This window comes from Chenopodium quinoa, unplaced genomic scaffold (assembly GCF_001683475.1).
Source record: "Chenopodium quinoa cultivar QQ74 unplaced genomic scaffold, ASM168347v1, whole genome shotgun sequence".
In the NCBI taxonomy this organism is placed as follows: Eukaryota; Viridiplantae; Streptophyta; class Magnoliopsida; order Caryophyllales; family Amaranthaceae; genus Chenopodium; species Chenopodium quinoa.
Window position 1 is genome coordinate 671737 of NW_018745174.1, and position 26878 is coordinate 698614.

At 34.1% G+C, this 26878-nt stretch overlaps 2 protein-coding genes and 1 long non-coding RNA gene across 3 annotated transcripts; 2 read left to right on the top strand and 1 right to left on the bottom strand.

The window, feature by feature from the left end:
• The first annotated feature begins 1516 nt into the window (after positions 1–1516).
• Positions 1517–17661, top strand: LOC110710671 (sulfoquinovosidase-like). The gene is made up of 8 exons (XM_021889001.1): positions 1517–3868; positions 14929–15061; positions 15175–15390; positions 15679–15834; positions 16014–16266; positions 16401–16801; positions 16954–17070; positions 17156–17661. The coding sequence occupies exons 1-8, from the start codon at positions 2922–2924 to the stop codon at positions 17495–17497; spliced, it is 2565 nt and encodes an 854-aa protein (XP_021744693.1). The 5' UTR covers positions 1517–2921; the 3' UTR covers positions 17498–17661.
• On the bottom strand, positions 15385–16459 carry LOC110710672. The gene is made up of 3 exons (XR_002509190.1): positions 16369–16459; positions 16104–16181; positions 15385–15514 (listed from the first exon to the last, which is right to left on the bottom strand). It is a non-coding gene; the product is annotated as an uncharacterized LOC110710672 (long non-coding RNA).
• A 1480-nt stretch (positions 17662–19141) lies between the features above and the next one.
• LOC110710616 lies at positions 19142–24207 on the top strand. Its single transcript, XM_021888942.1, has 10 exons — positions 19142–19399; positions 20299–20354; positions 20450–20527; positions 20613–21302; positions 21384–21524; positions 21631–21923; positions 22002–22050; positions 22152–22214; positions 22367–22477; positions 22555–24207. Exons 4-10 carry the CDS (start codon positions 21105–21107, stop codon positions 22690–22692), a joined length of 993 nt encoding a protein of 330 aa, XP_021744634.1. The 5' UTR covers positions 19142–19399; positions 20299–20354; positions 20450–20527; positions 20613–21104; the 3' UTR covers positions 22693–24207.
• The last annotated feature ends 2671 nt before the right edge of the window (positions 24208–26878 follow it).

Sequence of the window (26878 nt, forward strand, 5' to 3'; positions counted from 1 at the left end):
TTTAGAATTAAACTGAACTTAAAATAAGTTCAAAGTTTGTAAGTTTGTCATCAAAATTGCCTCGGACTTTTAATCCATTCAAATATAGCAAATTTAAATAAATATTTTTTTTTATTTAAAAAAAAAAAAAAAAAAAACTGAGATAGTTTGGCAGATATGAACCATATGCTTATATTAAGGCTACATTCGTTATTTTTATTTAACGGCTACATACAGATGAAGTCATGAACAATATTGCTGTTTGAAATTTGTGACATTTGAGACCAAGCATACTCATCTTTATAATCTCACTTTAAAGATTTTTAATCGTGTTTAAGTTAAACTTATAAAAAAGTTAAAATCTTGATAATTTACATTAAAAAATACTTCATTTGCAATTATTTTTCTTTTATATGAAGTTTTCATCAAAGAAATAAGGTGGGATAAATCTGCCATGAGAGATGGAGGAGAGTCACTTGGTTGTGTACTTGTGTATAATCTATAATCTTCATCATTCCTTAAATTTTCTCCAATTTTTTTTTTTTTTTTATAGATGAATGTCTGAATTTAAGAAAGAAGGTTTGAATGACCCCATAATCTTGGGTTGGTACAAAATCCTACATATCATGGCCACATTCATCATGAATTTAGTCACTTTATGTGGCAAAATTCAAATCTTTATAATATATTCCAACTATATAAACAAAAGTCTTAAACATCTTTATTACATTTTGGATTACCCTTACTAATTTTGAATTAACATGATACTTGTATGATTAATTTATTGGGAAAAGAATACTTTTGGATTTAGTGCCCTAATTAAGAGTTACTAACACTCATAGTATGAAATGATATTCTTTAGAAGTTCATATTTTATTGAAATAGTCGAATAGTTTACGGAGTATAAAAGTTTTTTTTAAAGATAGAATAGCATAAAGATATTTTTGTTTTATTTAGTCACAAAAGTATGTTAAAGGACCAACTCAACCAAAAACTTAAACTTATGGTTGAGGCTCAGGAATATGTTTTATACTCTATCACTCCCCCTGACATGAAAGGCCCTTTGGGCTTGAAATGTGGATGCAACACAGGCTCACGCATACCTGGTGCGAATTAATTCCACTTTGAAGGAGGGGCGGATGAGATTTGAACCCGTGACTTTTGTGTCACGCTGGCTCTGATACCATGTTAAAGGACCAACTCAACCAAAAGCTTAAACTTATGGTTTAGGTCCAGGAATATGTTTTATACTCTAAAGTTAGTTTAATGCATAAACATTGTGATTTGTGAAACAAAAGTACTCCGAGTAAAAGTATAGTACAAAATCAAAGCTTTAAAAAATTACGAGAACAAGATAGTACTCCGTAGAAGATTGAATTTAGACCCATTATTTAGTTGCATGCATCGTTGTTCATCGAGCATGTCTTCACGTGCATTTTGGCTGTAGAGAAGGGTAGGACCAAATATCCCTATTGCAAAATTTGCGATATCCCATTTGTTGTGTATGTACTCCGTAATCGTTGTAAATTCACGTGCGTAATTTGTAAACTACTAATTACAAAGTATGTCCTCGTAATAATTTTATCATGTTAATCCGATAGCTTAATATTAGAGGTGTTAAAAACAATCCAATTAGACTTAATCTAATCTTATTCAAAATTGATGTGTATGAGCACAATAATTTAGCACGACTTAAATCTGAACTAGATTTGATCTGACTCACCGACTGAATCCAAATAAAAAAAAACACGAAAACATTTGTTGTGTCAGCATATGTTACATCTTACATGGTACTCCATTATTTATTAGTTACTCCGTATAACTATATTAGCTATTTATTACAGAAAATTAACACATACACACAATTTTGTTAATGTATTATGTATTTATGTTTCCAAATTTTCCTAATTAAAATTTAGAAAAGACATTTTCAACTACCCCACTACCTTGTCTACCTAAATTCAAACTTAGAATTTTCACAAAAACGAGTACATTCATACTTGAACTAGCATACGCAGCATATCTTATACGAGTAGTTTGATTATTTTCTTACTTGTATTTTGTTTTGGTTGGCCATTTGTCATATAAGAAGCTTCCTCTCGTTTATCAGCGGTTGATGACGGCAAGTCGGTCAAAGGTTGCCCAATTCAAAGCAAGAAGTCAAAACCAAAAAACTAAGAGTATTATTGACAAATCGCATAAATTTACAAACCCGTCTAGTTCAAGTGGAAGTCCCAATTTATCTCCTTCATATCGATTAACAAATGACATTTTTGTAAAATAAATAAATAAACAAATGACAAAATTGTGAATAGATTAACATAGTATTTTTGTAAATAAGCCGTTCAACAATTATGAAACCCATATTTAATGGAAAATTATTGATTTATTTACAAATTTTCCCGGCTAATAAACTAACAAATGTGTATGTATAATTAATCGAGTAGATAAACTTGTATTTTCTCTCTAATCCAAATAAGCTTTCTTACACCAATCGACCAAAGTTTAGCAAAAATTTCTATAATACAGGTGTATACAATATATGTTTTTCACTCAAAAAACGAGTAAATAATTATTGGAAAGAATAATACGTACTCTTCTACCTTTATTAAATTCCTATGTGTGGCATTTATTACTCACATAATAGAGAGAAATAGAAATCTAATTAAGGGACGGAAAGAGTAATAGAAGAAACTTTTATGTGATTTGACGTGATTGTGGATGTTAGAGGATATATGGTGACATGGAGGGCAAATGTATTAAATATCATTGGTGGTCTAGATGCAACTCATGAGTCATGAATCTTACCCTTCAACTTTTAGAATCTATAAATGGTTAAATACCCACAAGATTCAAATTGAACAAAAACTAAGGAATCAAACCAAATCAATTTTGCCCAACAAATTTTCTCTCTCTTAATAATTTTTTTTATTTCCCTAAAAATGAAAACTTTCAAAACAATAAAAAAACATCATAAACATTTCAATAATCCTTTTCCTTCACCCCCAAAATCTCTCCCTCTCATTCAAGGTACCCTTTCTTTCAATCCTCTTTCACTTCCTTCTCACCATTTTTACTCCATTGGAACCCATTTCCAAGCCTTTTGGACCTCCAAAAATGGCGGGAATCTTTCAATTTCTCATCTTTCTAAATCTAAAACATCAATTTGGTCTACAATTCCTGGAAAATCCTTTGTTTCTGCTGCAATGGCTGAAACAGAGGTTGAAGAAAGCAGGGGATCATTCGCGATAAGCGACAGCAAAATCAATTTAGTTTGTAAACACCAGTATATTGAAGAGATTAAAGAGATCAATTTTGATTTAGATGGGAATTTTGAGGTTAATGATCAAGATCATTCATCTGGGTTCATTGGATTTGATCTTAAACAAGATTTAAAAGGGGCTAAATCCCCTGTTTTACTAATAACAGGGAGGGTTTATAACAAGAACAAGAAAATTAAAATTGGAAAATTTTCTTGTTATGCTAAATATTGGGTTATTTTTTATCAGAAAAATGACCATCAAATTGGGTTCCAAGTGAAGATTGATAAACCAAATTATGAAGTTACTCATCTAAAATCAAAGGGTGTCAATAAGAAATTGGGTCGAATTCGGAGGCGAAAATTCGGGTTAAGTTGGTTACCATTAAGGGCAGCAGTGATATCAGTTGAAGATGATGAAAGAGAGAAGAAATGGTTAACAAAATCAATTGAGTTTAACAGGATTTGTATGACTTATTCAAGTGAAGAAAATGAGAGATTTTTTGGGTTTGGAGAACAATTTTCACATATGGATTTTAAAGGCAAAAGGGTTCCTATTTTTGTTCAAGAACAAGGGATTGGAAGAGGAGATCAACCCATTTCTCTAGCAATCAATTTGGTTAGTTATAGGTAAATTATTACACTTTCTTTTCAATCTTTTATTTTTTTTATTTTTTATTTACTACTCGTAACATATACTCCATTCGCTCTTAATGTTTGTCCCATACTTTTAAAACTTACTCTTTTAGGAGTTACATAGTATATTGAAATGGTGGATAATTTTGTCACTATATAGGGTAGATATTGAAATAAAATAGAGAACTATTGTGGAACCATTTCAACTAAACAAAACCTCAAAATGAGGCAAATCTAAAAGGACAAAGAGATTAGGAGAAAGTAGCTATCTGTTGTAGTATATTTCAAAACTTTGAGGCATTTTAACCTTTTATATTCAATATACAAGTCATTTTACACTACCAAAGTTACACAAGTATACAACAATGTGCATCAGCAATGCTATTTGAACTAAATTAACCAAAGAAAAACATTTAACTTTTTGTGGTTAAACTATATTAACAAATCAATAATTTTCTCCCCAATTCTCCAAAAAATGCAAATATGCAAGAAAACACCATACTTCTTTCCAAAAAAAAAAAAAGAAAAAAAGAAGAAGAAGAAAACATCATACTTCATAAGCTCATATAGTTCAACAGTATGACCTACAAGTTATAGAAATATCTACATTTTTTAACATCATAATTCAATATACTACGTACTATGTATTAATTAACAAATTTATGGTCAAAGATTCTTACGTGGCCAACTATATTATTTAGGGACGAAGTTAGTATATAATAATCACCAAACAGGGTAAAGGTTTCACACTTGAACCCTGCAGAATCCCTGATATTTTCAGAGTTCCATTTAATAATTATTGCAAAACTTTATTAGTATTTTGAGTGATTGTGATTGCTAACGTTTTGTTAATATCTTCCTGTTGAGCAATTAGGTTTTGATGATTATAAACTAATGATGATTATCTATCTAACGTGTATGTTAAGTTGTGCATAGAAAAAGCAAATTATGCTTGGAACAGGATACAAGGAACCTGAGTAATGACAGGTATATATGTAAGGAACTTGAGCAATATAGGATAAGCAATAGAGGAACAAGAACAACGATAAGTGTTATGGTTGATAAGCATGATGATGGCTAAGGGACCATGAAGGTAACTATGTAAACATGTGTTTACATATGTTAGCTTCATAAGGTAAGTATCCTATACATATATAGGTTATGTATGTGTAGGAGTCTTTTAATTTAGTTTAGTTTTCTTTATTGTTTTTATAAATAAAAAACTAACCTTCTGTTTTACTTTGTTATTCTCAGAAGTTTGCTCAGTTCGTCATCATCAAAAAGGGACAACTTGTTGATCCTTATGAGGTTTTGATGATGATGTTAAGAATTGAGCAAACTTCCATTTAATAAGGATTTTCTAGTGTTGTGATGTTTGCAGGTTCAGTAAGCGTTGAGGGCTGAAGTAGGAATTGAAACAGAGGAACTTTAGAGGATCCATGAGGATACAAGTAAATTTAGAAGAAGAGTTCCAGAAATGGAACTTCCAGAAGTTTCTTAACAGGAACTTCAAAACGGGTTGTAACGACCTGGTTTCGGTGTAATGCTGGGGAAAACCCTAAGATCCAGAATATATCAAGACTACAGGATTCCAGAACAAGAGTTTCAGAGAAGCAACATGAAGACAGAGAAATAGAAGTATATTGCTCTAGGATTCATGTAAGTATGTTGGACATAAAAGTCGGTCTGGAACAAGTCTATATAGAACCAAGGTGAATTCCAAACAGTCAATGAAATTAGAGTAACTGACTTGTCAGGAACTCAGAGACTGTCAGAGTTCAGGAACCTAATAGGAACTTAAGTATGAACGTCGTTAAAAGTCGGTTTTAATGATATATATATTTACCTTATACGTGCATATCTTTTAGGGATTTGGTTTTACTGAATAAAGATATTTATCTTCTAATAAATCCCTTTTGGAAAAAGATAAGATTGTTTAAAAAGTATTTTAAACAAAAAGATAAGTTTTGAATAAAATCTGATTTTATGCTAAGTTTATCTTATTATTATTGACAGTTTTTATTCTTAACAAAAAGGTATATTTTCGGAAAACTGATTTTTAGAAAATATCTTTTAAACTTATCTTTTCAGAAAATCTATCTTTTTCAAGATGAAATGAATAATTCGAGTGTACTATAAATATGCTCATATGCATTCATTCAAAGTTGAGGCTGACGAAGTGTAGTGGTCGTGCTTAATGGTTTTGTCCTTCACCACGAAGCTAAGTCAGTCCTCCTGGTCAAAGTTCCTATCAGGTTTTGGTTACAGTACGTCCAGTGAGTTCCAGACAGGTCTCGAGTGTCCAACATATTAGTTTTATCTCTTTATTCATAGATATGTATTTAGGGATATTCAATGAGATCTTGTAATGGGAAAAAGGGTTTTGAGTGTTTTGTATTTTGGGGTGAGATTGTGAATTATCTTAAATTCACGCTTGTGTATGAGTTTGAAATCTCGTAAAATTCGAGTGGTAGTTAGTCACCCTGAGTGGGTGTGTCTTGGATTGCACAGTGAGTGAAAGGAACCTGAGAGGTGTCTTGGGTCACCTAGGAAGTGTCCTGGGTAAAGGGAGAAAAAGGGTCCTGAGAGGTGTCTTAGGTCTGGTAGGAGGTGTCCTATCATATAGTCAAGTGTCCGTGGTGGAACTTTCAAAGCAAAGGTCAGTGTAATAGGTTGTACTAGGAGAGTTGCCTATTATAGTGGAATTTGTTTATAAGTCCCAATAGGGCCGAGGTTTTACTTCCAGTTAGGCACTGGATGGTTTCCTCGTAAAACTTGTTGTGTGCTTTAAGTTCCTTTACGTTTTGTTTTTAATTTCCGCATAAGTTCCGCGAAAAGTAGGCACTAGGAACATACTACAATTCACCCCCCCTCTTGTAGTATATCATCCGAAATAACAATTGGTATCAGAGCAGGTGCTCTTGATAAACCGGGCAACCCCGAGGAGCAAGTTCCAGGCTAGGATGGATACCTACAAGGAATGCAGCGAATGGAACTCAACCCTAGAACGTTCCCAATACCACGTGAAGACCAAAGTCTGCTTGTGAAGCAGATTTGATTCAAAGATGAACATCTTTGAGGTAAGTGTCTCGTCTTTGAAGTCTTGATTATATATGTGTACAAGTTCCTTGTAGTATTTCTAGTTAAATTTTGGATTTTGTTTTGAAAGTTTGCAAATCAATTTTGTGTAACCTCAAATCTGATTTATAGAGTGAAAAGTATTTGTCAAATTTACAAATTGATTTATTTTTAAAGAATCGGTTTACTGGAAATAGTTCAAGGAACGTATTATGTAGAATTATGCATATTTGGTCTCTTGGAACCTAGATTACCCCTGTATGGAAACTTAATTCTTTGGGCAAGGTAATGAACGTATATTTTGAATATTTGCCAAAGAATGACCTTATCATGTGTATGTGTTTTTCTGAATATTTATTATGTAGACACATGGTGTTTATTGTTAGTAAAGATAGTTGGTTTAACCGTAGTTGTTTTAATTATGGATTATTGATGTCTATTACTAACATGAAGGTACCTAATATAAATTGGGTAACCAAAGCCAAAAGATGACCGATTTTGCAGGCTAAGTGAGTGGAGACAACTTATTAATAATGATGATCTTTGGTTGTTTGTATATAAGCAATTATGTGCAAATTCCTCTCACTAGAAAGCCTTTATAAGAGGTTTGTAGTAGGTGAAGCGACAGTGGATAAGTGTGTAAGTCGCCTATACATCTCTCTGTAAATATTGGTCATGTGCTTTTAGTATGTATTAATCCTTCACAAAGTCCTATTGAAATTCAATTCCCTAATATTATGAAGGTTATTTGTGAATGGATGAAAAGAGAAGTTGTTTGGATGTTTATAATGTATATCATGACAAACTAACTTCTCTTCTAGCTTTGTGCAAGTTATTAATGATTGTTTTGTAGGTTTGTCCATTGAGACAAATTGGTGCGCAAAAGTTTGTTCCATTAGGAGCTCAGTGCTTAAATTGGTTGGAACTTGGTAAACTTGGAATGATAAAACGAATTAGGGATACAGGAATAACAAAGCTTCTATATCAAGGTGCTATAGGAGTTAGCGTATACGTTCCTGTAAAGATTCTTGTTCAAGTTCCAGTTAAGTTCTTATTATTCAAAGTTCCTTGGAACAAAGCATTAATTCCTGTAGCAGACTCTTATGAAGGATGATGAGCTAAGATGATTATATTTGACTTCGTGTTAGAAATTCATCATTTCGTTGATGGAACGACATCTAAAAGGGAGTATTCTTACAGGAACTTTATGTTTTAACACTTTTATGCTTTAGGTTTTATCTACCTCTTTTGACTAACCTACTGACATTTTAAAGGCACAAAGGAATCTCTTGGGTTGTGAACTTTCATGTTATATCTTTTGAATGATAATATGAGGGACTTTGACAAGGTGTTGAAGAATTTGAGATTTAATCAACACGTTCCTCTACCCAAGATACAATGGTCTAAAGGACCAGAAGGACATGTTCCAACTTTATGTCAAAAGGAACATGGAAGAGTCGAAGGTTTATAATAGGAGGGAACTCGCATTATCTCGACAGCGAGGTTCCAAAAGAGATGATGATAGCCAAATCAAGGTATCTCTTTCTATAAACCTACAATGGAAGAACTTTGACTTATAATACTAACACGAAAGGTAAAATTTCTACAGAACAGGAAGTTAGTAAGTCAAGTTCCTATCCCATTGTGAATATCTTTCTTGTCGAGTTTTTAATGCACATTCTGGTTTTCAATTGCTTGTAACTCTAGTTGTTTCATGGCTTCAATAAGACATCATCAATAAAGAGTGGAAATGTCACATATGAAGGGAATCAAAAAGGGAACACATCATTTGTGGATCTCAAGGTGATTCCTAACAACAACCTGACATTTCTAGGTTTTATTGAAGATGAGATACTTCTATGCTTCAAACTGTGAACATGTAAACCTTTTCATGCTTGATAAACCTAGTAGGAACTCGATAATAGGTATATGTATATGTAAGTTCCAAACAGGTTAAGATCGAGAAGCATGAGAATCAAACACATGTTACATTCTCTTTCAACATCAGGTATATGGTAAGCAACACTAATCCATTGGATCTTAGTGATATGAATATGTTTACCATGTGATATGTAGAGACTAATTGAAAGATATGTCTTGTTTATAAGTAATGAAAGCAAATGAATACTTGGTTAATTTTCTTAACAGAAGAGATGATGAACTGTTTGTTGAAAGTCTTTTCTATCACAGGGTATGTGGCTAAGCGTTCATCATTTATGAAGGTATAGATCTAAAAATGGAACCTAGTTCCAGTAATTGTTGATGTTTGTTGCAGGAACACAGGATTGACAACAAGTTTCCAACTTTGAATCATGAAAGACACGGAGAAAACAAAGTTATATGCTAATGGTCTTTGCAGGTTCTTTGGAATAGTTTTCAATGTCTCTTGCTACATCATCAACACTGAAGCAATAGATCTTTGATGAACAAGACACCCTATGTTCCACTTAGGGATGTTTGATGATATAAGTTCCAAGGCGATTTATCCATAAACGCCTAGACTAGTAAAACATAAAGAGTCTACACTATCATGGTTAATGTGCAATAAATGAACATATTTTGAGACTGACAGGTTTGTTCCCATCAAACAGGTTATAAAAGATGAACTCATGTGTTCTTGAAGAACTAACGGAGTTCCTAATAAAGAAATATGTCACTAAGGATAACAGCAAGGGCTAGCTACATATGTTGAGGAACTTTGAGATGTTAAGTTCAAACTCATGCAACAAAGGTCAATGAACTCAATACAAGAAAGCAAGTTCCAACAAAGTTCCAGAGCTAAGATAATATTTGTTCCGACCAGCAATATCTCAACAAACTATGGAACTAAAGTGTTTTTCATGCATATATATAACCAAAGGGAAAACCTCAACAACCAAGGATCTGAGAAGAGCCCGAGATATCAATCGAAAAGGATGGACTTTATAACTCATAGTTGTATAAAAGATAAGTCTGTTTTTAAGGTTGATGTAAACATGTAATTGGTTGTTATCAGGTTAGATGTGCAGCAGGAACTTAATAAGCTTAAAAAGAAGAAGATGCATGTCACATCCTGAACCTATTCTAGAACACCTAAAAAGGGTCGGAGATTAAAAAAGGTGTTCTGGCAAAAGCTTGTTGAGTAAGGCACGTGAATGGAACAAGGCCAGGTTGGTTCTTAAAAGAAACAACCAATACAAAGGTATGTATTGTCTTTAAGGAACTTGTTGCGTGTGTAGCTAGACTTGAAGCAAATTGAATAATATTTGTTCTTGCTGTTTATATGGGATTAGAGTTGTACCACATGGATGTCATGTATGTCTTGATATGAATTTTTGTAGACGTCTATGTGGAACATACTCTAGGATAGAATCCTATCCAAGTTCCTTCTTGAAAATTGAGTTTTAAAAGTATCAATTTTTGTTTTCAAGATTAACTGAGTTATTATTAGTACTTGTTTACATTGATATATCTCTGGTACTACTAACGAGCCATTGTGAATTGGTTTTTGCTAATTTATGATAAGAAAATATATTTGTAAGATTAACCACTGACAATGGAACTTGAGTTAGAAGTGGAAGTTCATATTAGATTCGAGATCATCAAGGAACATAACAACCACTTCAAGAACTCCAAGGTAAGCCATCATACTCAACCAATGCTTTAAAGTTATATTTTTACTGGTAAGAGACTACATAAGATATAAGTTCCTTTTCACATGTCGGCATTAGATGAATTGAATTGATATTTTTTTGGTATGAATGCAATATGTGAATTTGTGAATTGATTCTCTTATGGTCTTGTCTTGATTTGTCATATTCTTGTTTATTGCTTAATGGAACAAGACTTGATGAAACATAACACGAGTATAAAGTATTTTTTCCCATAAGTTATGTCAAGCTGGGGTTCCTATGTTATACTTAAAGTAAAGAATATGCGCTTATTTTTTATGTGTCACACTTAGTTCTTGTGTTGTAAAAGACATACTCACTTGCCTAAGAGTATTAGAGGTCTCATAATAGAACTATGGGTGCTGTCAAACACGAAGTTCCTAAGTTGTCAAAGGAACAATGGAAGAAACTTTGATGGAACAAGACAGGTAAGTTCCCAGACCGTTTGTAACTCACTTGTTTAAATTTCAGAGGGAACTAACCTATCTTTTAGCCAACTTTCAAGCATCTACGCCATATATCTTCGATCGCAACATTATTCTACAACTCTAAGTTGTGTGTCCGTGTTGCATATACTTTAATTGTCCCATATTTAGAAAATCGAAGATTCTTATTAACCCAATTCAATTTCCTCTTTCCGTTCACACACTTTTACTTTTTATTCTTAATTCCCATGTGCTCTAAGTTTGTTCACCATCTTTTTATGGTTCAATGAAACGTGAAAAAGGGTGATTACATGTTGAGGGGGAAGTTGAAGAAAAAGAAAGAAGTAAGTACTTGAAAAGGAAGAAGAATGGTAAGGGACTCAGGGGGAATAAGGTAGGAACCAAGAATTCAAAATGGTTCAGATCTGGTTGTGGAACTCAAGTGTATGAGTAAATATTCTCTTCATTAATTTAAAATGTGTTATACTAGGAAATCATGCAAAATTTGTGTAATGACACCCTTTGAAAAAAAAAAAAGAGAAAGAAAAGGAAAAAGGGTGGTCAAATATTTAATTTCCTGGGTATCTATATATGAAGAATGTTGACTATGTTGATGTCGTGTACTCGTATACTTGGTGAGCTAGTGAAGGAACAATAATAAACGACGAAGGAACTTGATTATGATGAAACTGAAATCTATTTAAGTTCCAGTATGGAGAATGTTCCTCAAAGAAGTTGGTGGTTAAGGTAAGGGAACTTGGTTATCAATTGGCAAGATGAATATGTGTTGTGTTCAATAGGAGATTCAAGAGTTTGAGATAAAGTACAATGTGGCGGTTCTCATCTCAAAAGGTTTAAACGAAGAGCACAAATTCCACTTCACGTTCCCTCTACTTATTTTGTTCCATATGCTTCTTTATATATCCTTTAAGCTTGCGCTTTAATTGGTCTATTCATGCAATCCATTTCTAACTTTTTAGCTCTGATCTTTACTTGAATTTTAACTTCTTATTTGTCAAGTTCAATTAAGGGTTTTGAAGTTGGGCCTTTGGATTGTGAGTTGGAAGTTAGTGTGGAAATGGTATCCGTGTTTGAAAAGTGAGTACCTTGAGGCTTTTAGGAACAACAAGTGTTTAACTAGTATATACTTACTTATTATATGGTGGTAGGTGTGACATATGACTTTAAGTGCATATAATTTACGAAAAACAAACGTGTGGAACAATACCCTTTTTGATAATGACAAAAGGGGGAAGAATATGTATGATGCTTATGGTATGCAGTAATTAAGTCTAAAGTTATTACATCATGATTGTTGAAAGTATTTATATATTGATAAATGATGTGTATTGCTAAGTTCCTAACTATTAAGTTCTTGTGTATGTTCTTAACTTGTTTAAATGTTATTTCCTTGAAAAACTAAGGGGGAATAAATGTACAACGATTATCCTTTAATATGTGATGAGCATCAATAGTTTGTCATCATCAAAAAGGGGGAAATTGTTGAGCAATTAGGTTTTGATGATTATAAACTAATGATGATTATCTATCTAACGTGTATGTTAAGTTGTGCATAGAAAAAGCAAATTATGCTTGGAACAGGATACAAGGAACCTGAGTAATGACAGGTATATATGTAAGGAACTTGAGCAATATAGGATAAGCAATAGAGGAACAAGAACAACGATAAGTGTTATGGTTGATAAGCATGATGATGGCTAAGGGACCATGAAGGTAACTATGTAAACATGTGTTTACATATGTTAGCTTCATAAGGTAAGTATCCTATACATATATAGGTTATGTATGTGTAGGAGTCTTTTAATTTAGTTTAGTTTTCTTTATTGTTTTTATAAATAAAAAACTAACCTTCTGTTTTACTTTGTTATTCTCAGAAGTTTGCTCAGTTCGTCATCATCAAAAAGGGACAACTTGTTGATCCTTATGAGGTTTTGATGATGATGTTAAGAATTGAGCAAACTTCCATTTAATAAGGATTTTCTAGTGTTGTGATGTTTGCAGGTTCAGTAAGCGTTGAGGGCTGAAGTAGGAATTGAAACAGAGGAACTTTAGAGGATCCATGAGGATACAAGTAAATTTAGAAGAAGAGTTCCAGAAATGGAACTTCCAGAAGTTTCTTAACAGGAACTTCAAAACGGGTTGTAACGACCTGGTTTCGGTGTAATGCTGGGGAAAACCCTAAGATCCAGAATATATCAAGACTACAGGATTCCAGAACAAGAGTTTCAGAGAAGCAACATGAAGACAGAGAAATAGAAGTATATTGCTCTAGGATTCATGTAAGTATGTTGGACATAAAAGTCGGTCTGGAACAAGTCTATATAGAACCAAGGTGAATTCCAAACAGTCAATGAAATTAGAGTAACTGACTTGTCAGGAACTCAGAGACTGTCAGAGTTCAGGAACCTAATAGGAACTTAAGTATGAACGTCGTTAAAAGTCGGTTTTAATGATATATATATTTACCTTATACGTGCATATCTTTTAGGGATTTGGTTTTACTGAATAAAGATATTTATCTTCTAATAAATCCCTTTTGGAAAAAGATAAGATTGTTTAAAAAGTATTTTAAACAAAAAGATAAGTTTTGAATAAAATCTGATTTTATGCTAAGTTTATCTTATTATTATTGACAGTTTTTATTCTTAACAAAAAGGTATATTTTCGGAAAACTGATTTTTAGAAAATATCTTTTAAACTTATCTTTTCAGAAAATCTATCTTTTTCAAGATGAAATGAATAATTCGAGTGTACTATAAATATGCTCATATGCATTCATTCAAAGTTGAGGCTGACGAAGTGTAGTGGTCGTGCTTAATGGTTTTGTCCTTCACCACGAAGCTAAGTCAGTCCTCCTGGTCAAAGTTCCTATCAGGTTTTGGTTACAGTACGTCCAGTGAGTTCCAGACAGGTCTCGAGTGTCCAACATATTAGTTTTATCTCTTTATTCATAGATATGTATTTAGGGATATTCAATGAGATCTTGTAATGGGAAAAAGGGTTTTGAGTGTTTTGTATTTTGGGGTGAGATTGTGAATTATCTTAAATTCACGCTTGTGTATGAGTTTGAAATCTCGTAAAATTCGAGTGGTAGTTAGTCACCCTGAGTGGGTGTGTCTTGGATTGCACAGTGAGTGAAAGGAACCTGAGAGGTGTCTTGGGTCACCTAGGAAGTGTCCTGGGTAAAGGGAGAAAAAGGGTCCTGAGAGGTGTCTTAGGTCTGGTAGGAGGTGTCCTATCATATAGTCAAGTGTCCGTGGTGGAACTTTCAAAGCAAAGGTCAGTGTAATAGGTTGTACTAGGAGAGTTGCCTATTATAGTGGAATTTGTTTATAAGTCCCAATAGGGCCGAGGTTTTACTTCCAGTTAGGCACTGGATGGTTTCCTCGTAAAACTTGTTGTGTGCTTTAAGTTCCTTTACGTTTTGTTTTTAATTTCCGCATAAGTTCCGCGAAAAGTAGGCACTAGGAACATACTACAATTCACCCCCCCTCTTGTAGTATATCATCCGAAATAACACTTCCATTTTCATCTCACCTTATCTTAAACAACGAAAACACGCTCCACCTAAGAACATCAACTCTCATTATTGAGTAGACAACACTTGTAAATCATATCTAATCTAAGCTACCCCATCCAAATTTCCTTTGTGTATTCATAATCACCTTGATCTCTAAAAGTGATGAGATGACCGATTTTTTTTAATCTATGTTATTTGAACTCTTTGTTTCACTCAAGCACTTTAATCCATTTATGAAAACTTGACTCTTAATCATGTAAACTTTTGTATAAAATAAACAAGTTCGACCCTTGAACACATACCTGCATTAGTCCGCTTAACATAGAATCTTGAAATTAATATTTTGATCTCTTCTATCAGGGCAGCTGGTGATTGGAGTACCACCTATGCACCCTCTCCTTTCTATATGACATCAAAGATGAGGTCTCTTTACTTAGAAGGGTACGATCACACCATATTCGACTTAACTATGCAAGATAGAGTTCAGATTCAGGTAAAGCATCCTATATAATTTACTAGGTACAAGTGTACAACCTTTTCAGAATATGAACAAATCGAAAAGTTAGGATAGTCATACCCTTCTGAATGTTAACACTGGCTGTATAGGTACATGGAAACTCGGTTGCAGGAGCAATATTGCACGGAAACTCACCTACTGAGATCATTGAAACATTCACTGAATCTATAGGAAGACCTCCTGAACTTCCTCATTGGATTATATCAGGGGCTGTTGTTGGAATGCAGGGAGGCACCGGGACTGTCCGCAATACTTGGGACATTCTTAAGACTTATGATGTTCCCATTTCTTCATTCTGGCTGCAGGTAATTTCAAATGCATATATATATCCCGGATACACTTCATTTTATAGTCCTTGCCCTGCTCGGCCTGGCCTGTGTTTACCGGGGATTGAAAGGGCAGTTACCTCAGCTTGGCCCATGATCAGCCCTACAAAAATAAATGAACATGAGAAAGTTGTGCCATGACAAACTTTGTTTGAAATCTTAGAAACTTGTGTCATTACTAATGAATTTTTTATCAACATTGCGAATGTTGCTTATGTACCTTGATGCATAATAATAATGACAAGAAATGAAATTCTGAAACTACAGGATTGGGTTGGACAAAGAGAAACACTAGTAGGATCACAACTATGGTGGAATTGGGAAGTAGACACAACGCGGTATAAAGGATGGCAGCAACTTGTTAAAGATCTAAACAATCAGCACATCAAAGTCATGAGTTATTGCAACCCTTGTTTAGCACCAGTAAGTAGTTTGCTCATTAGTTTATCCTATACATTTGCTATTTTCTGGAGCACAAGTTCCTAGTTGATATGCATCAAACACCCGCGTGTTGGGTGCACCTGTCTTCCCCATGATCACTCGAGTTCTGTCAATTGCTTATTTAATATGATTAATGATTGGTTACATGACGTTCTTACCAGACTGATGAGAAGCCAAACAGGAGAAGAAACATGTTCGAAGAAGCAAAGAAGTTGGACATACTAGTGAAAGACAAGGATGGAGAGCCATACATGGTTCCTAACACGGCCTTTGATGTGGGGATGCTGGATTTAACGCACCCAGAAACTGCACCATGGTTCAAAAACATCCTACAAGAAATGGTAGATGACGGAGTTAGGGGTTGGATGGCTGATTTTGGTGAAGGCCTCCCTGTTGATGCAACCCTCTATTCAGGTACTTTACCATACTTCGAGTAATAAAGGGAAGGATGGACTTATATAACTCTTCTGCATCATCTGAAGTCTAAAATTACTGCTTTAAATAAAACACACTAACCTCGGATAAATCTGAATGCATTCATTGCTCAGGTGAAGATCCTATAGCTGCTCACAACAGATATCCAGAGTTATGGGCTCAGATAAACAGGGAGTTTGTCGACGAGTGGAAATCAAGTTGTTCAGGCAAGCAAAAGGAAGACCCTGAAGAGGCATTGGTGTTCTTCATGAGGGCCGGTTTCAGAGATAGTCCGAAATGGGCAATGCTGTTCTGGGAGGGAGATCAAATGGTCAGTTGGCAAGCAAATGATGGGATTAAAAGTGCTGTTGTCGGTCTGCTTAGCAGTGGAATTTCTGGTTATGCTCTTAACCACAGTGATATTGGAGGGTATTGTGCAGTAAACTTACCTCTAATCAAGTATCATAGAAGCGAGGAACTGCTGTTCAGATGGATGGAGTTTAGTGCTTTCACAACAGTATTCCGGACTCATGAGGTACGTTTGTTCTTCCAATCTTAACCTTTTCTTGAAACTAATTGAGCAGAAAGTATCAGTATTAGTCACTGTCAAATGAACATATTATATGCTATTTTCGACTGACATAATATTCAACAAACTTACCAACCTGTTACATTAATCTCATACAGGGAAACAAACCATCCTGCAACTCTCAATTCTACTCCAATCACAAAACATTATCACATTTCGCCCGCCTTGCAAAGGTGTACAAGGCCTGGAAATTCTACAGAATCCAACTTGTTAAGGTAACTACCTATATTAGCCAAAGACCAACTATTTTTAATCACCTACATATCATGTCATTCTCTGAACTGCTATTTGCTATAACAGGAAGCTTCAGAGAAGGGACTCCCTGTGTGCCGGCACTTATTTCTGCACTACCCTGAAGATGAATACGTGCAGACACTAACATACCAGCAGTTCCTAGTTGGATCAGAGATTCTGGTGGCACCTGTACTAGACAAAGGCAAAAGAGAAGCAAAGGTTTATTTTCCCTTAGAAAATAAAGAAAGTTGTTCTTGGATTCATATTTGGACAGGAAAAGTGTACAACTGCTTGGGTACTGAAGCTAAGATAGATGCTCCTTTAGGTTATCCAGCAGTATTTGTCAAGTCTGGATCTTTTATTGCTCAAACTTTCCTTCAAAATTTGAGGGATTTAGATATTCTATGATACTAGTCTTATATGTAAATTTTTTTATCAACTGTAACAAGTGTATAAAAAAAGGAAAATGATAAACATAGCCCTTAGGGTTATATATAAGGAGCTAAAGAAGGAAATATTAAGGATAGATTTACATTAATCACACCGATTTGCGTGTAATTTTGTCATGAATTTCCAACTTAATTCCATTTTAGAAAGTATATTTAATGCTTATATATAGCCCTAATTAAAGTATACAACTACGTGACCAATGTTCAATGTACACGGGTACTTGTCTAAGCATATGATGACCCGGCTATTTTTTTTCGAAAAAAAAAATAATATTTTGAACTAAAAATGTCAAAATGACCTAGTGTGAACCCATGTTCGAGTGTCGGGGGTTCAAGTAGGGTAATTGAGGCGAAATGAATAGTCCATTTAACAGAGATGTGAAGGAGCAAACATATACAGGCTCACACGCACACACACAATGACACAAACACTAAACAGAATTTAAGGTTTTTGATAGTTTTGAGCTACAAAGTCTACCATATAAATATGATCATTCAATACAACTAAAATGGAAAAGTTGATGACAAAAAAAACTATAATATGGAGCAATAAAACAAGTAAATATATAAATTAATGAAGTAAAAGACCAATAAGTATTATAAATTGAAATTGAATTTAGCAGATTGATTACCTGATTAAAAGAGGAAGAAGAGATTAGGGTGATGATTAGCTTAGTTCAGAAATTCTGAAACAAGGATAGTGCAGTTTTATCAAAGGGTGCTGTTTAACAATGTTTGTTCTGTAGTTAGTAAGATTCTAATGCTTTTGGCATATTCGCATTTTTTTCTCTCGTATATTCTCCCTCTTGTGCTTTTTATCTAATTGAATCCATTTTTTTTGCTATACATGTATTTACACAAATTAAAACAAAATCAGGTAAAGGGAAGGAATGGACCAAACCAGAAATTATAGAAAAAAAAAAATGGCTTAAATGTAGCTAGAGTTTTTTTTTTTTTTTTTTTAATACCAAATTGTCGTTAAGGGTTATTTTTATTACAAATGCTAATCAAAGTGCTAATACATGAGTTCAACTAAAATAACCAATATTACACTAATGCTATTTTACCTTCCCTGTTCCTAGTTTTTCATCATTTCAGCAAAAACAGCCAACACTACATTGATGCAAACGCAATTCAAATGTTCAGTCTATAATAATATTCCATTCTCAAGTACTGAAATTGGTATAAAAAAAGAAATTACTTAAATTCAAAAAAGAAATATTTCTATAATAACATTCCATTCTATAATAATAAAGATTTGAATATTATATTTCTTAAAAAAAAGAAAAAAAAAAGATTTGAATCTTATAATCGAGGGGTTATACTTGTGAATTCAAAAATTTCTTGTTTTACCGATTAATTCAAATTCAAATATTAAATCTTTAATCTCCAACGACCTATATCTATACGCCTATACCTATATATATATATATATATATATATATATATAGTAAATTCATGTTCATCAGGCTGATTTGCAAGAATTGTAAATTAGCGGGCAAAAATGTCTTTTCTCGAATAAAGTTAGGGGTATTTAAGTCATTACCACCAAGTTATTCAAATGAATTGGCAAACGATGTTCCAGCTCAGACGTGAACGTCAACGTTGTTCCAACTCAGACGTTAACGTCCGTCTGCTTGAAATCGTGGAGTAAATTTCTCAGAAACCCTAATTCAACCTTCTCTCCGAATCGGGAGTGCAGTAAAGTTATCAGAGATCCTTGAATTATGAGGGTAATCGACAGTAGTAGCTGAAACTGTAATTGAGGTAGTCCCAATTGGGTTTTGGCAGTGTTATAGGATTATCTGACATTCCGCTCCACCCTCAGTCCCCCCCAGTGAATCGTGGAGAACGAAATCAGGTTAGCTGATTGTAATTCGTAATAAATGTAATATTTGGCTTCAATTGAAGAGTGATTCATTTTAATTGGTATGTAGTTTGGATGGAATTGGTATTTGCGTTCTCATTGTTTTTTGTTTTAATTTTTCTACTTTAGATGGAATCGCAATTTGATTTCATAATGTGTCGTTTGTAGTGTATTTTAAATTGTAATTAAAGAAGATCGATTGTGTTTATGTAAGTATTGGGGTGGTGGACGAAATACGTCAAAAATTGGACAAGTATGGCTTCAATGAATTGCAAAATGCATCATCGTGTTTCTTTTCAATTGCTAATTTTGAAAACTTGGACTAGCCGGCAAAATGCATCGGGTTTGTTTTGAATTGCAAAATGAACCAGGTTTGTTTTAAATTGCAAATGCAACATTGATTGCTTATTCTGTAAGACCCATTTTTGTTTGTGTAAAGAACAATATATGTGATTTATTTTAGTTGATTTGTAGGTCTGCAATAACTGCAATTGGAATTGTTCCTGTCTTTTGTGTGGCCTTAACAACAATATGAATAAGTTAGTTGTTTTGATTTGATTTGTTCAATGCAAGGCTGCATTGAATTGCAAAATGCAGCGGGTAGTGTTATCAATTGTAAAATCCGAAAAATGTGACTAGATGCCAATATGAATTATCATTGCTTGTGTAGTGTTTAAGACCCATTTTTGTTTGTGTTAGATCAATAATTGTGATTTATTGCAGTTGTCGTGAATCTCTGCTTGTTGTATTAGTTAAATTCAGTTGGAAATTTTCATGCCTTTTTTGTGGGTATAAGAACAAATAGTTAGTGGTTTTGCTTTTTAAAAATGCAATATTTATAAGTTAAATCCATCCTGTTCAATGTTATATAATTTTTATTGGTGTTGATTTAGGGGAAACCATGCAACGGGAAGGTAGTAGCAAACATGTTTTTCAGGCAATGTTCAAGGTAATTATGTAACCACATACTTATCCTATCTGGGAACATTGATTGTTTGTGTGGCTTTTCTTCATTTTTGCTGATTTTTAATAATCAACATTTAGGACGATAGTTTGACTTGTGGTGGGCAAGTGAAAGCTAAAGGAGAAGTTCTGAAGGAGTTTTTTAAGGCGAGATCTAAGGTAATGTTTTATGTAAATTAAGTAAAGGTTTTTCCATATGTTGCATTTAAGTAAGCTTTAAACATTGCTTAATTATTTGTAACAGCCACCGAACACAAATTGTCGGGTGGAGAGTTTTGCTAGGATTTGTCAAACCTTTGACTCACGTAGGAGGCGTTGGGTAGCTGAAATGGGATTTGGAGGGCTGCTGTATTTGTCCGGTGACATGCATCTTCCCAGGCAGCTTGGGTACTGGCTAATGACCCGAATCGATCCGATCAGTAAGATGGTAATAACACCAGACGGAAGGTGCTTAAGGCTGTCTAAAAATCAAGTCAATTGGGTTCTTGGCATCCCTAATGGGCCAAAGGTACTTCCATCTTGCAAAACATTAAACAGACTACAGCGTGAAAAGGTTAGAAAAATACTAGGACAATATGGCACAACTCGAAAGAGCCATTCTCAGAATGGACAATCTACGGTTTACAATATTGTAGGAATTAGGGTGTACCCTAAGTTGCTGGAGAGGCTTGAGAGTATCTAGGAAGAGAACCAGGAGGAGGAATTTAAGACACTGTTCTTGTTGATTGCATTGGAAATGTTGTTGTGTCCTACTCTGTCACCTACATTGGCTCCTGATTTGGTACCTGCTCTGTCATGTGCTATGGTAGCCGCTGAATATGATTGGTGCACTCTGGTGCTATCTAAGTTGCTTTCTAGTGTCCGGTCCTTTGCTCGAAGATTTTATTCTTGCGGGAATGCTGGTGGATGTGGAGGCTGCATTTTGTTTGCTGTGGTACGATAAGTGTAATGTGTATGTCTTTGTTTGAGTGTGGTTTTTAATGGGAAAAGTATATTGATTTTGTTCTTTTGACAGATTTTTTACTTGGACCGGCTTGATAGGGAGGCTGTTCAATGGGGTGTTTTCCCTAGGTTGAAGGTGTGGACCATGAAAGAGATAACAATTGCTAGCAAGGAGGACAGATCACCAAATGGAGGTGATTATGGATGTTTAGGGGTATGTTATGTTGTTAATTTTCAACTTACATCTGCAGTTACTTTTTTTTAACTACGGTAATAATTGTAAGTATTCATTTGTTACATTTTTTGTGTTTTGTTTTTAGACTCTGGATGTTGCGTATGGGGAGGTTCACCCAAGGCAAGCTAGAGATACAAATGGACCGGGTGTTGTAAGTAATGTCGTTATCGAAGATGATATTGATTGCACATCTGGTCCTAAACGACGTAGAGGGGCGTCATCGTCTAAGTTGCCTCGCCAAGGGATTGAATTTACAGACGTAATAGAGAGTCGAAGTGGTGTTACAGTAGTTTCTGAAGGAGTGAAACCAACAGAAGGCAAAATAGAAGTTGGGTTTGTTGATTTGCCGTTTGTTGGTAATGTAGATAACTGTAGAAGGTAATGAATAATATATGGTCTATATGAATGGTTTATGCTTCATTACAGTAAGCCACCTCTTTTTGGTGTTTTCTGTAGGTTTCTATCTGTCGGATCCCTGTCCCTGCTAAGAAATATGATTTCATTGGTTAGATTAACCTTGGCTAATACACTCTGGTTTCAGGTATTTTCATATTGTTGTTTGCACTGACTATATTTATATGTTCAAATAAATTTTTTTCTTGACAGTTACTCAGAGGGTCTAACTGGTTCTTCATTCGAGATTGGCCACATTTGTTATCTCGTGCATTTGTGAGTCTAAGTCCATGCACATTTCATTAACAATTAAGTATTATTGTTTTTTGTTTGTTAAATTTGTTGATCTATTTATTCCATTGATTATGTTGTTGTGGGTAAAGTTATTTCCTTTGTGTCTGAATTTAATTAATTTTATTTTGTTTTAGCTTGAGGTAAAATCCTTTGATGCGGCATCAGATTACAATATTGTTATGCTCCCTTCACTGTCGGCATTCATTGGCAACCCTAGATGTCCAGTGTTAGTGGTTGTGTCAAAGGTGAGTATTGTATGTCGTGGTGTTAGAGTTTTTGTATAATGTGGTCATCGTTTATTCTTACAACTTTTTGGTTGTAGGTTCATCTCTCGGACAGAAGGTCCTCAAGCTGTGCTCCTGTTATGCACCGGATTTGTATTGCGCTAAAGACTATTGCGGGGTCTGAGATGATGTTGCTATCTGCTGATTCAATAACAAAGGACATTAACTTGGTTTAACAATCAATTACCTTTAGGACAATAATTATAAGTCCATAAATATGGCCAGATAGAATCCCGTAGGAACACAAATATGGCCCAACAAACATATGGCCTAATATTCAGATGGGGCAAAAGATGTTATGGGCCTTTTCGAATACTTTTCAGTTAATCCAAAGCTCCTTAATATTTTGAGTTATAGAATCCAGAATAATTTATAGGGCTATAAGGCCCATGCACTTCGATTACAACCTCGACCTTACATCATATTGCAAAATACAAAGGCGTTTTCATTCTCATCTACACATTAAGGTTGCTACAGGACATCAAGTAGTAAACTTTTACATTCAACTTTGACAAAAGATGACCTGCACTTAAATATAAAAGTATGTAGTGCTTTTGATATCAATTCAAAGATCGCCACATCTTTGAGTTGTTAAAGCTATCAATTAACTCCAGACTGTTTTCCTTCCTGAAAACCACAATAGCATAAGGAAATATTCCATGGCTAATCACACGGGCCATGTGTATTGAAACTCTTGTTTCGGTTAAGACAACCACGTCTGTCATATTTAATTCCACCATGGTATGGAATTCTTGCACAAATGTATTTTTGGCCATGCTTTTGCAGTTCCACACCACCCACTTATTGCGGCCTTGTATCGATCCTGCTTTAACATCAGCATTGCTCTCTACACTCAAATTAATTTTGATTTTTTTTTTCCGTCTAATATCTCACTATTGTGTAAAATTGAAGAAATAGACATTTGTTTAATCTTACAACATTTGGGTGTTAAAAATAAGTGGTTGTAGTCATTGTAACTGTTGAAGTGAATGGAATTAGTTCCCTTTGTAAGAATGTGCGTCTGAATTGTTGGGGTAGCAGAAGCAGCGAGTAAACTGGTAATGCTTTCTGGGATGATTTTTTCACATCCAATACCACCCTCACCCCCATGGTTCGCAACTTTTAAAGTTGCAGGTAAAAGAGCAAGATCTGACAACTCTGGTAAATATCCCGGATTCACTTGGTTATTATGGTGAATAACCACAATATCACCCCCAAATTGACCACCTTGGGAGACAGTGGTCGCAGCTGATTTTGCATCTACAAGCTTGATTGGAACTTCCCCCTTACTGTTTAAAACACAACTTTTTACCATTGTAAGGAGACCTTTAGGTTGGGTTGAACTTGTGGCGCTGAACCTCTTCCTCTTCATTTTTGGTTGGATATATTTTAGGGGTTTAATGATGGTAGCTGGTATAAGTATTTCTTTTGTTTTTTTTTTTTTTTTTTTTTTTTTAAGTTTTTCGTTGGGAGTCATGGTGTTTTTAGTAGAGTTGATTAGGTGCTGTTAGTTCCAGGTGTTGTTGCCCACCTTTTGTAGCTAACTATGCAATAAATAATCCGCCAAAATGCCAAATGTTGGCGGGAAAATTTGGAGCCATTTTCTAGCAACAAAAAATATTTTAAGTAGTTCACTTTTAAATTTTTGAACTGGACGAGGAGGAAGAACTAACAGACGAGTACCTACTTTTAAATTTAGGAATATTTAAATTGTTCATTATTAATATAACTATCTTTGTACGTTGGAAAACCATAATTAATAAAACGAAGATGAAATGTATTGAAACTTACAATAGCGTAAGTTCCATCCTATATAATTTTATTATGTAATTTTATTCATCAGAGTTATATTATTAATCTAATACAAACTGTGATTATTTAACCCAAAAATAACAAACTAAGTACCATCACATCATTTGTAATACAATTCCCAAATTATGATGATTTACCTTATTAAAAACATACGTAGTCTGGAGAGTTGTTAACCTCACATTAGTTTTACTAGAATTTTAATTTTTTTGCGAAAAGATTTTTAGTGTTACGGGATTGTAGTTAATCATATAGTTGTTATTATTTGATAGCCAATTCAAGTTTCTTAATTACTGGAAACTACTGATATGATATACTGATTAATATCATCAAATGGCTGTCCTGTTGTTGAAATATTTATAATATCCACTAGTTTTGGGCCTACAAAAAATCATTTTTGTAATAGTTGAAATACACATTGTTAAGTACTTTCTCCGTTCTATTAATATTGCAACAATGAGAAAATTACGCACCCCAAAACACAATTTATATGCTAAATATATATAATTGTGAAAGAGTAAAAATTATTAAAAGTTGATATTGTGAAAGTATTTTATGAGACGAATCCAATAAGATCCCACATGACTATATTTTGCTTATCCTAGTTAAATCTATATTATATGGTCAAACAAGAGTGATGAATAGTGTAAAAAGTCCATTGTTGCAATATTAATAGAACAGAGGAAGTATTCTTTGCGTGTTTTTTCAGTCTCTGGTTAACTTAAAATTCCATTAAGTTATTCCTAATAATTTTAAACATTTAAATCTAATTCATTTCACTTACTCTATCAACTGCATTTAATATTATATTAAATGAAGTTATTCATCCTTCAACCCAAAATTTATTTGGTATGTAAATATTTTTTTTTATTTAGTTCTTTTGTTTACCCAATTTTGCTTTGTTGTTGCTTATTTATTTTTTTTATAAAATTAAAACAATTAAAGCCTAAACATTATATTATCTAATTCCTCGATATATTCAATGTTCCATTTTCATTTTAATAATCCCAAAAATAAAATTAAACTAGAACTATTAATTATCTTTTCATGTTGTACTTATACAGTAAAATTGTAGAGGTTTAGCAACCTGAAGAAATACATTTGCTTAAGAAATAAAGATCAACTTTTCCGTAAGAACACAATGTTACACATCTTACATATTAACTGAAAATTTGTAAGTCCTATCCGCATAAATTACTTCCGCAAATACCACTAATTGTAGGACTTACATATTACATGAAAATTTAAAAGTCCCACTACTTATACTTATACTAATAGCAATTATAAAACGAGCATTTCACATAATGACTTACAAGTGAATGTTAGTAATTTGGTAACACCTTTCATGGAACTTATTAATAATCTAATGAAAAGCAAAACCAACCCACTTCATAGACCTTTTACCCCTTCACAACAGCACCCAACCATAACCATCATCACTCTTTGATGGCCTCGAGCTTTTTTGGGCAAAGAAATTTCAGGTTCGGCGGACTTGTTTGTTTCCCCTGCCAATACGAAAATTTTTATAAGTACTTTTCCATCGTTAATAACTAACTTAAAGTATTACATAAGCGTTACCTGTAACACAACATCAGTCAATGCATAATGAGAGAACATGGGATTTTCCACCATCTTGATGAATTCCTCCTTGTAGAGAATAGTCATTACTTGTGTGTACTCTGAAGTTAACGGGCAGCTGAGAAGTTACTTCTCTAACATTTTCATCGAAATGTCTTGTTTCTAAGAGTACAACAACCGATGGATTAACTGCACCATACATTAAATTAAAATTTTCTAAAAAGGAATCCCTCCCAACAAACTATTCTAGTGTCTTTGGGTATATTCTCTAAATGAGGAACCCAATTTGGGCACACAACTGGATCAAAGGATACAACATGGAATGGCCCTCTCTTTGTAGATTTTGTAGCCCTATAAATTTTCACCATAATCAAACACTCAAACAAGGGAACATCAATCACCTGGAAGGCATCGGTGAATGTTCCCATGCAGAGGTAGACTGGCTTTGGATCGATCAGGTGTTGTAAATTTTGAGGGATCATGCTCTGGTATTCCAAGTACCACTTGATGATTGCTTTTGCTTCATCAGGTAAAGCGTAACAATCGTAAAAGCTGGGGATGTGGGCTGGTTTAGTCACCGTTCGAAGGTGGTTAGGCCGCATCTTTAGAGTGGAGTATTGAGGGTTGAAAACATTTGGGTTTAGGATCATCTGGGCTATAGTTTGTCTGTACACAAACTCGGGATTGTTGGCCTCATCATGACAAAGGTAAATCATGCAATTGAAATCGGGCTCGGTTTGGGTAGCTTCGGGTGGGTTGAAATATAGGAAGCAACGGTTAAAATTCTTGGTGTAGGCAATTCTAGGGATAGGCATGGTGGTGATAAGATGACTACCTTGTGAATTGGATAGGATCAAATGGCGTTTGGTTAAAGGGGTGAAGGGTGGGGAGTGCTTGTGGTTGATATTCATATATATAAAACAAGTAGTGACTATGGTGGTACTATTAGAGGTGTCAAAACCGAACCGGCCCGAA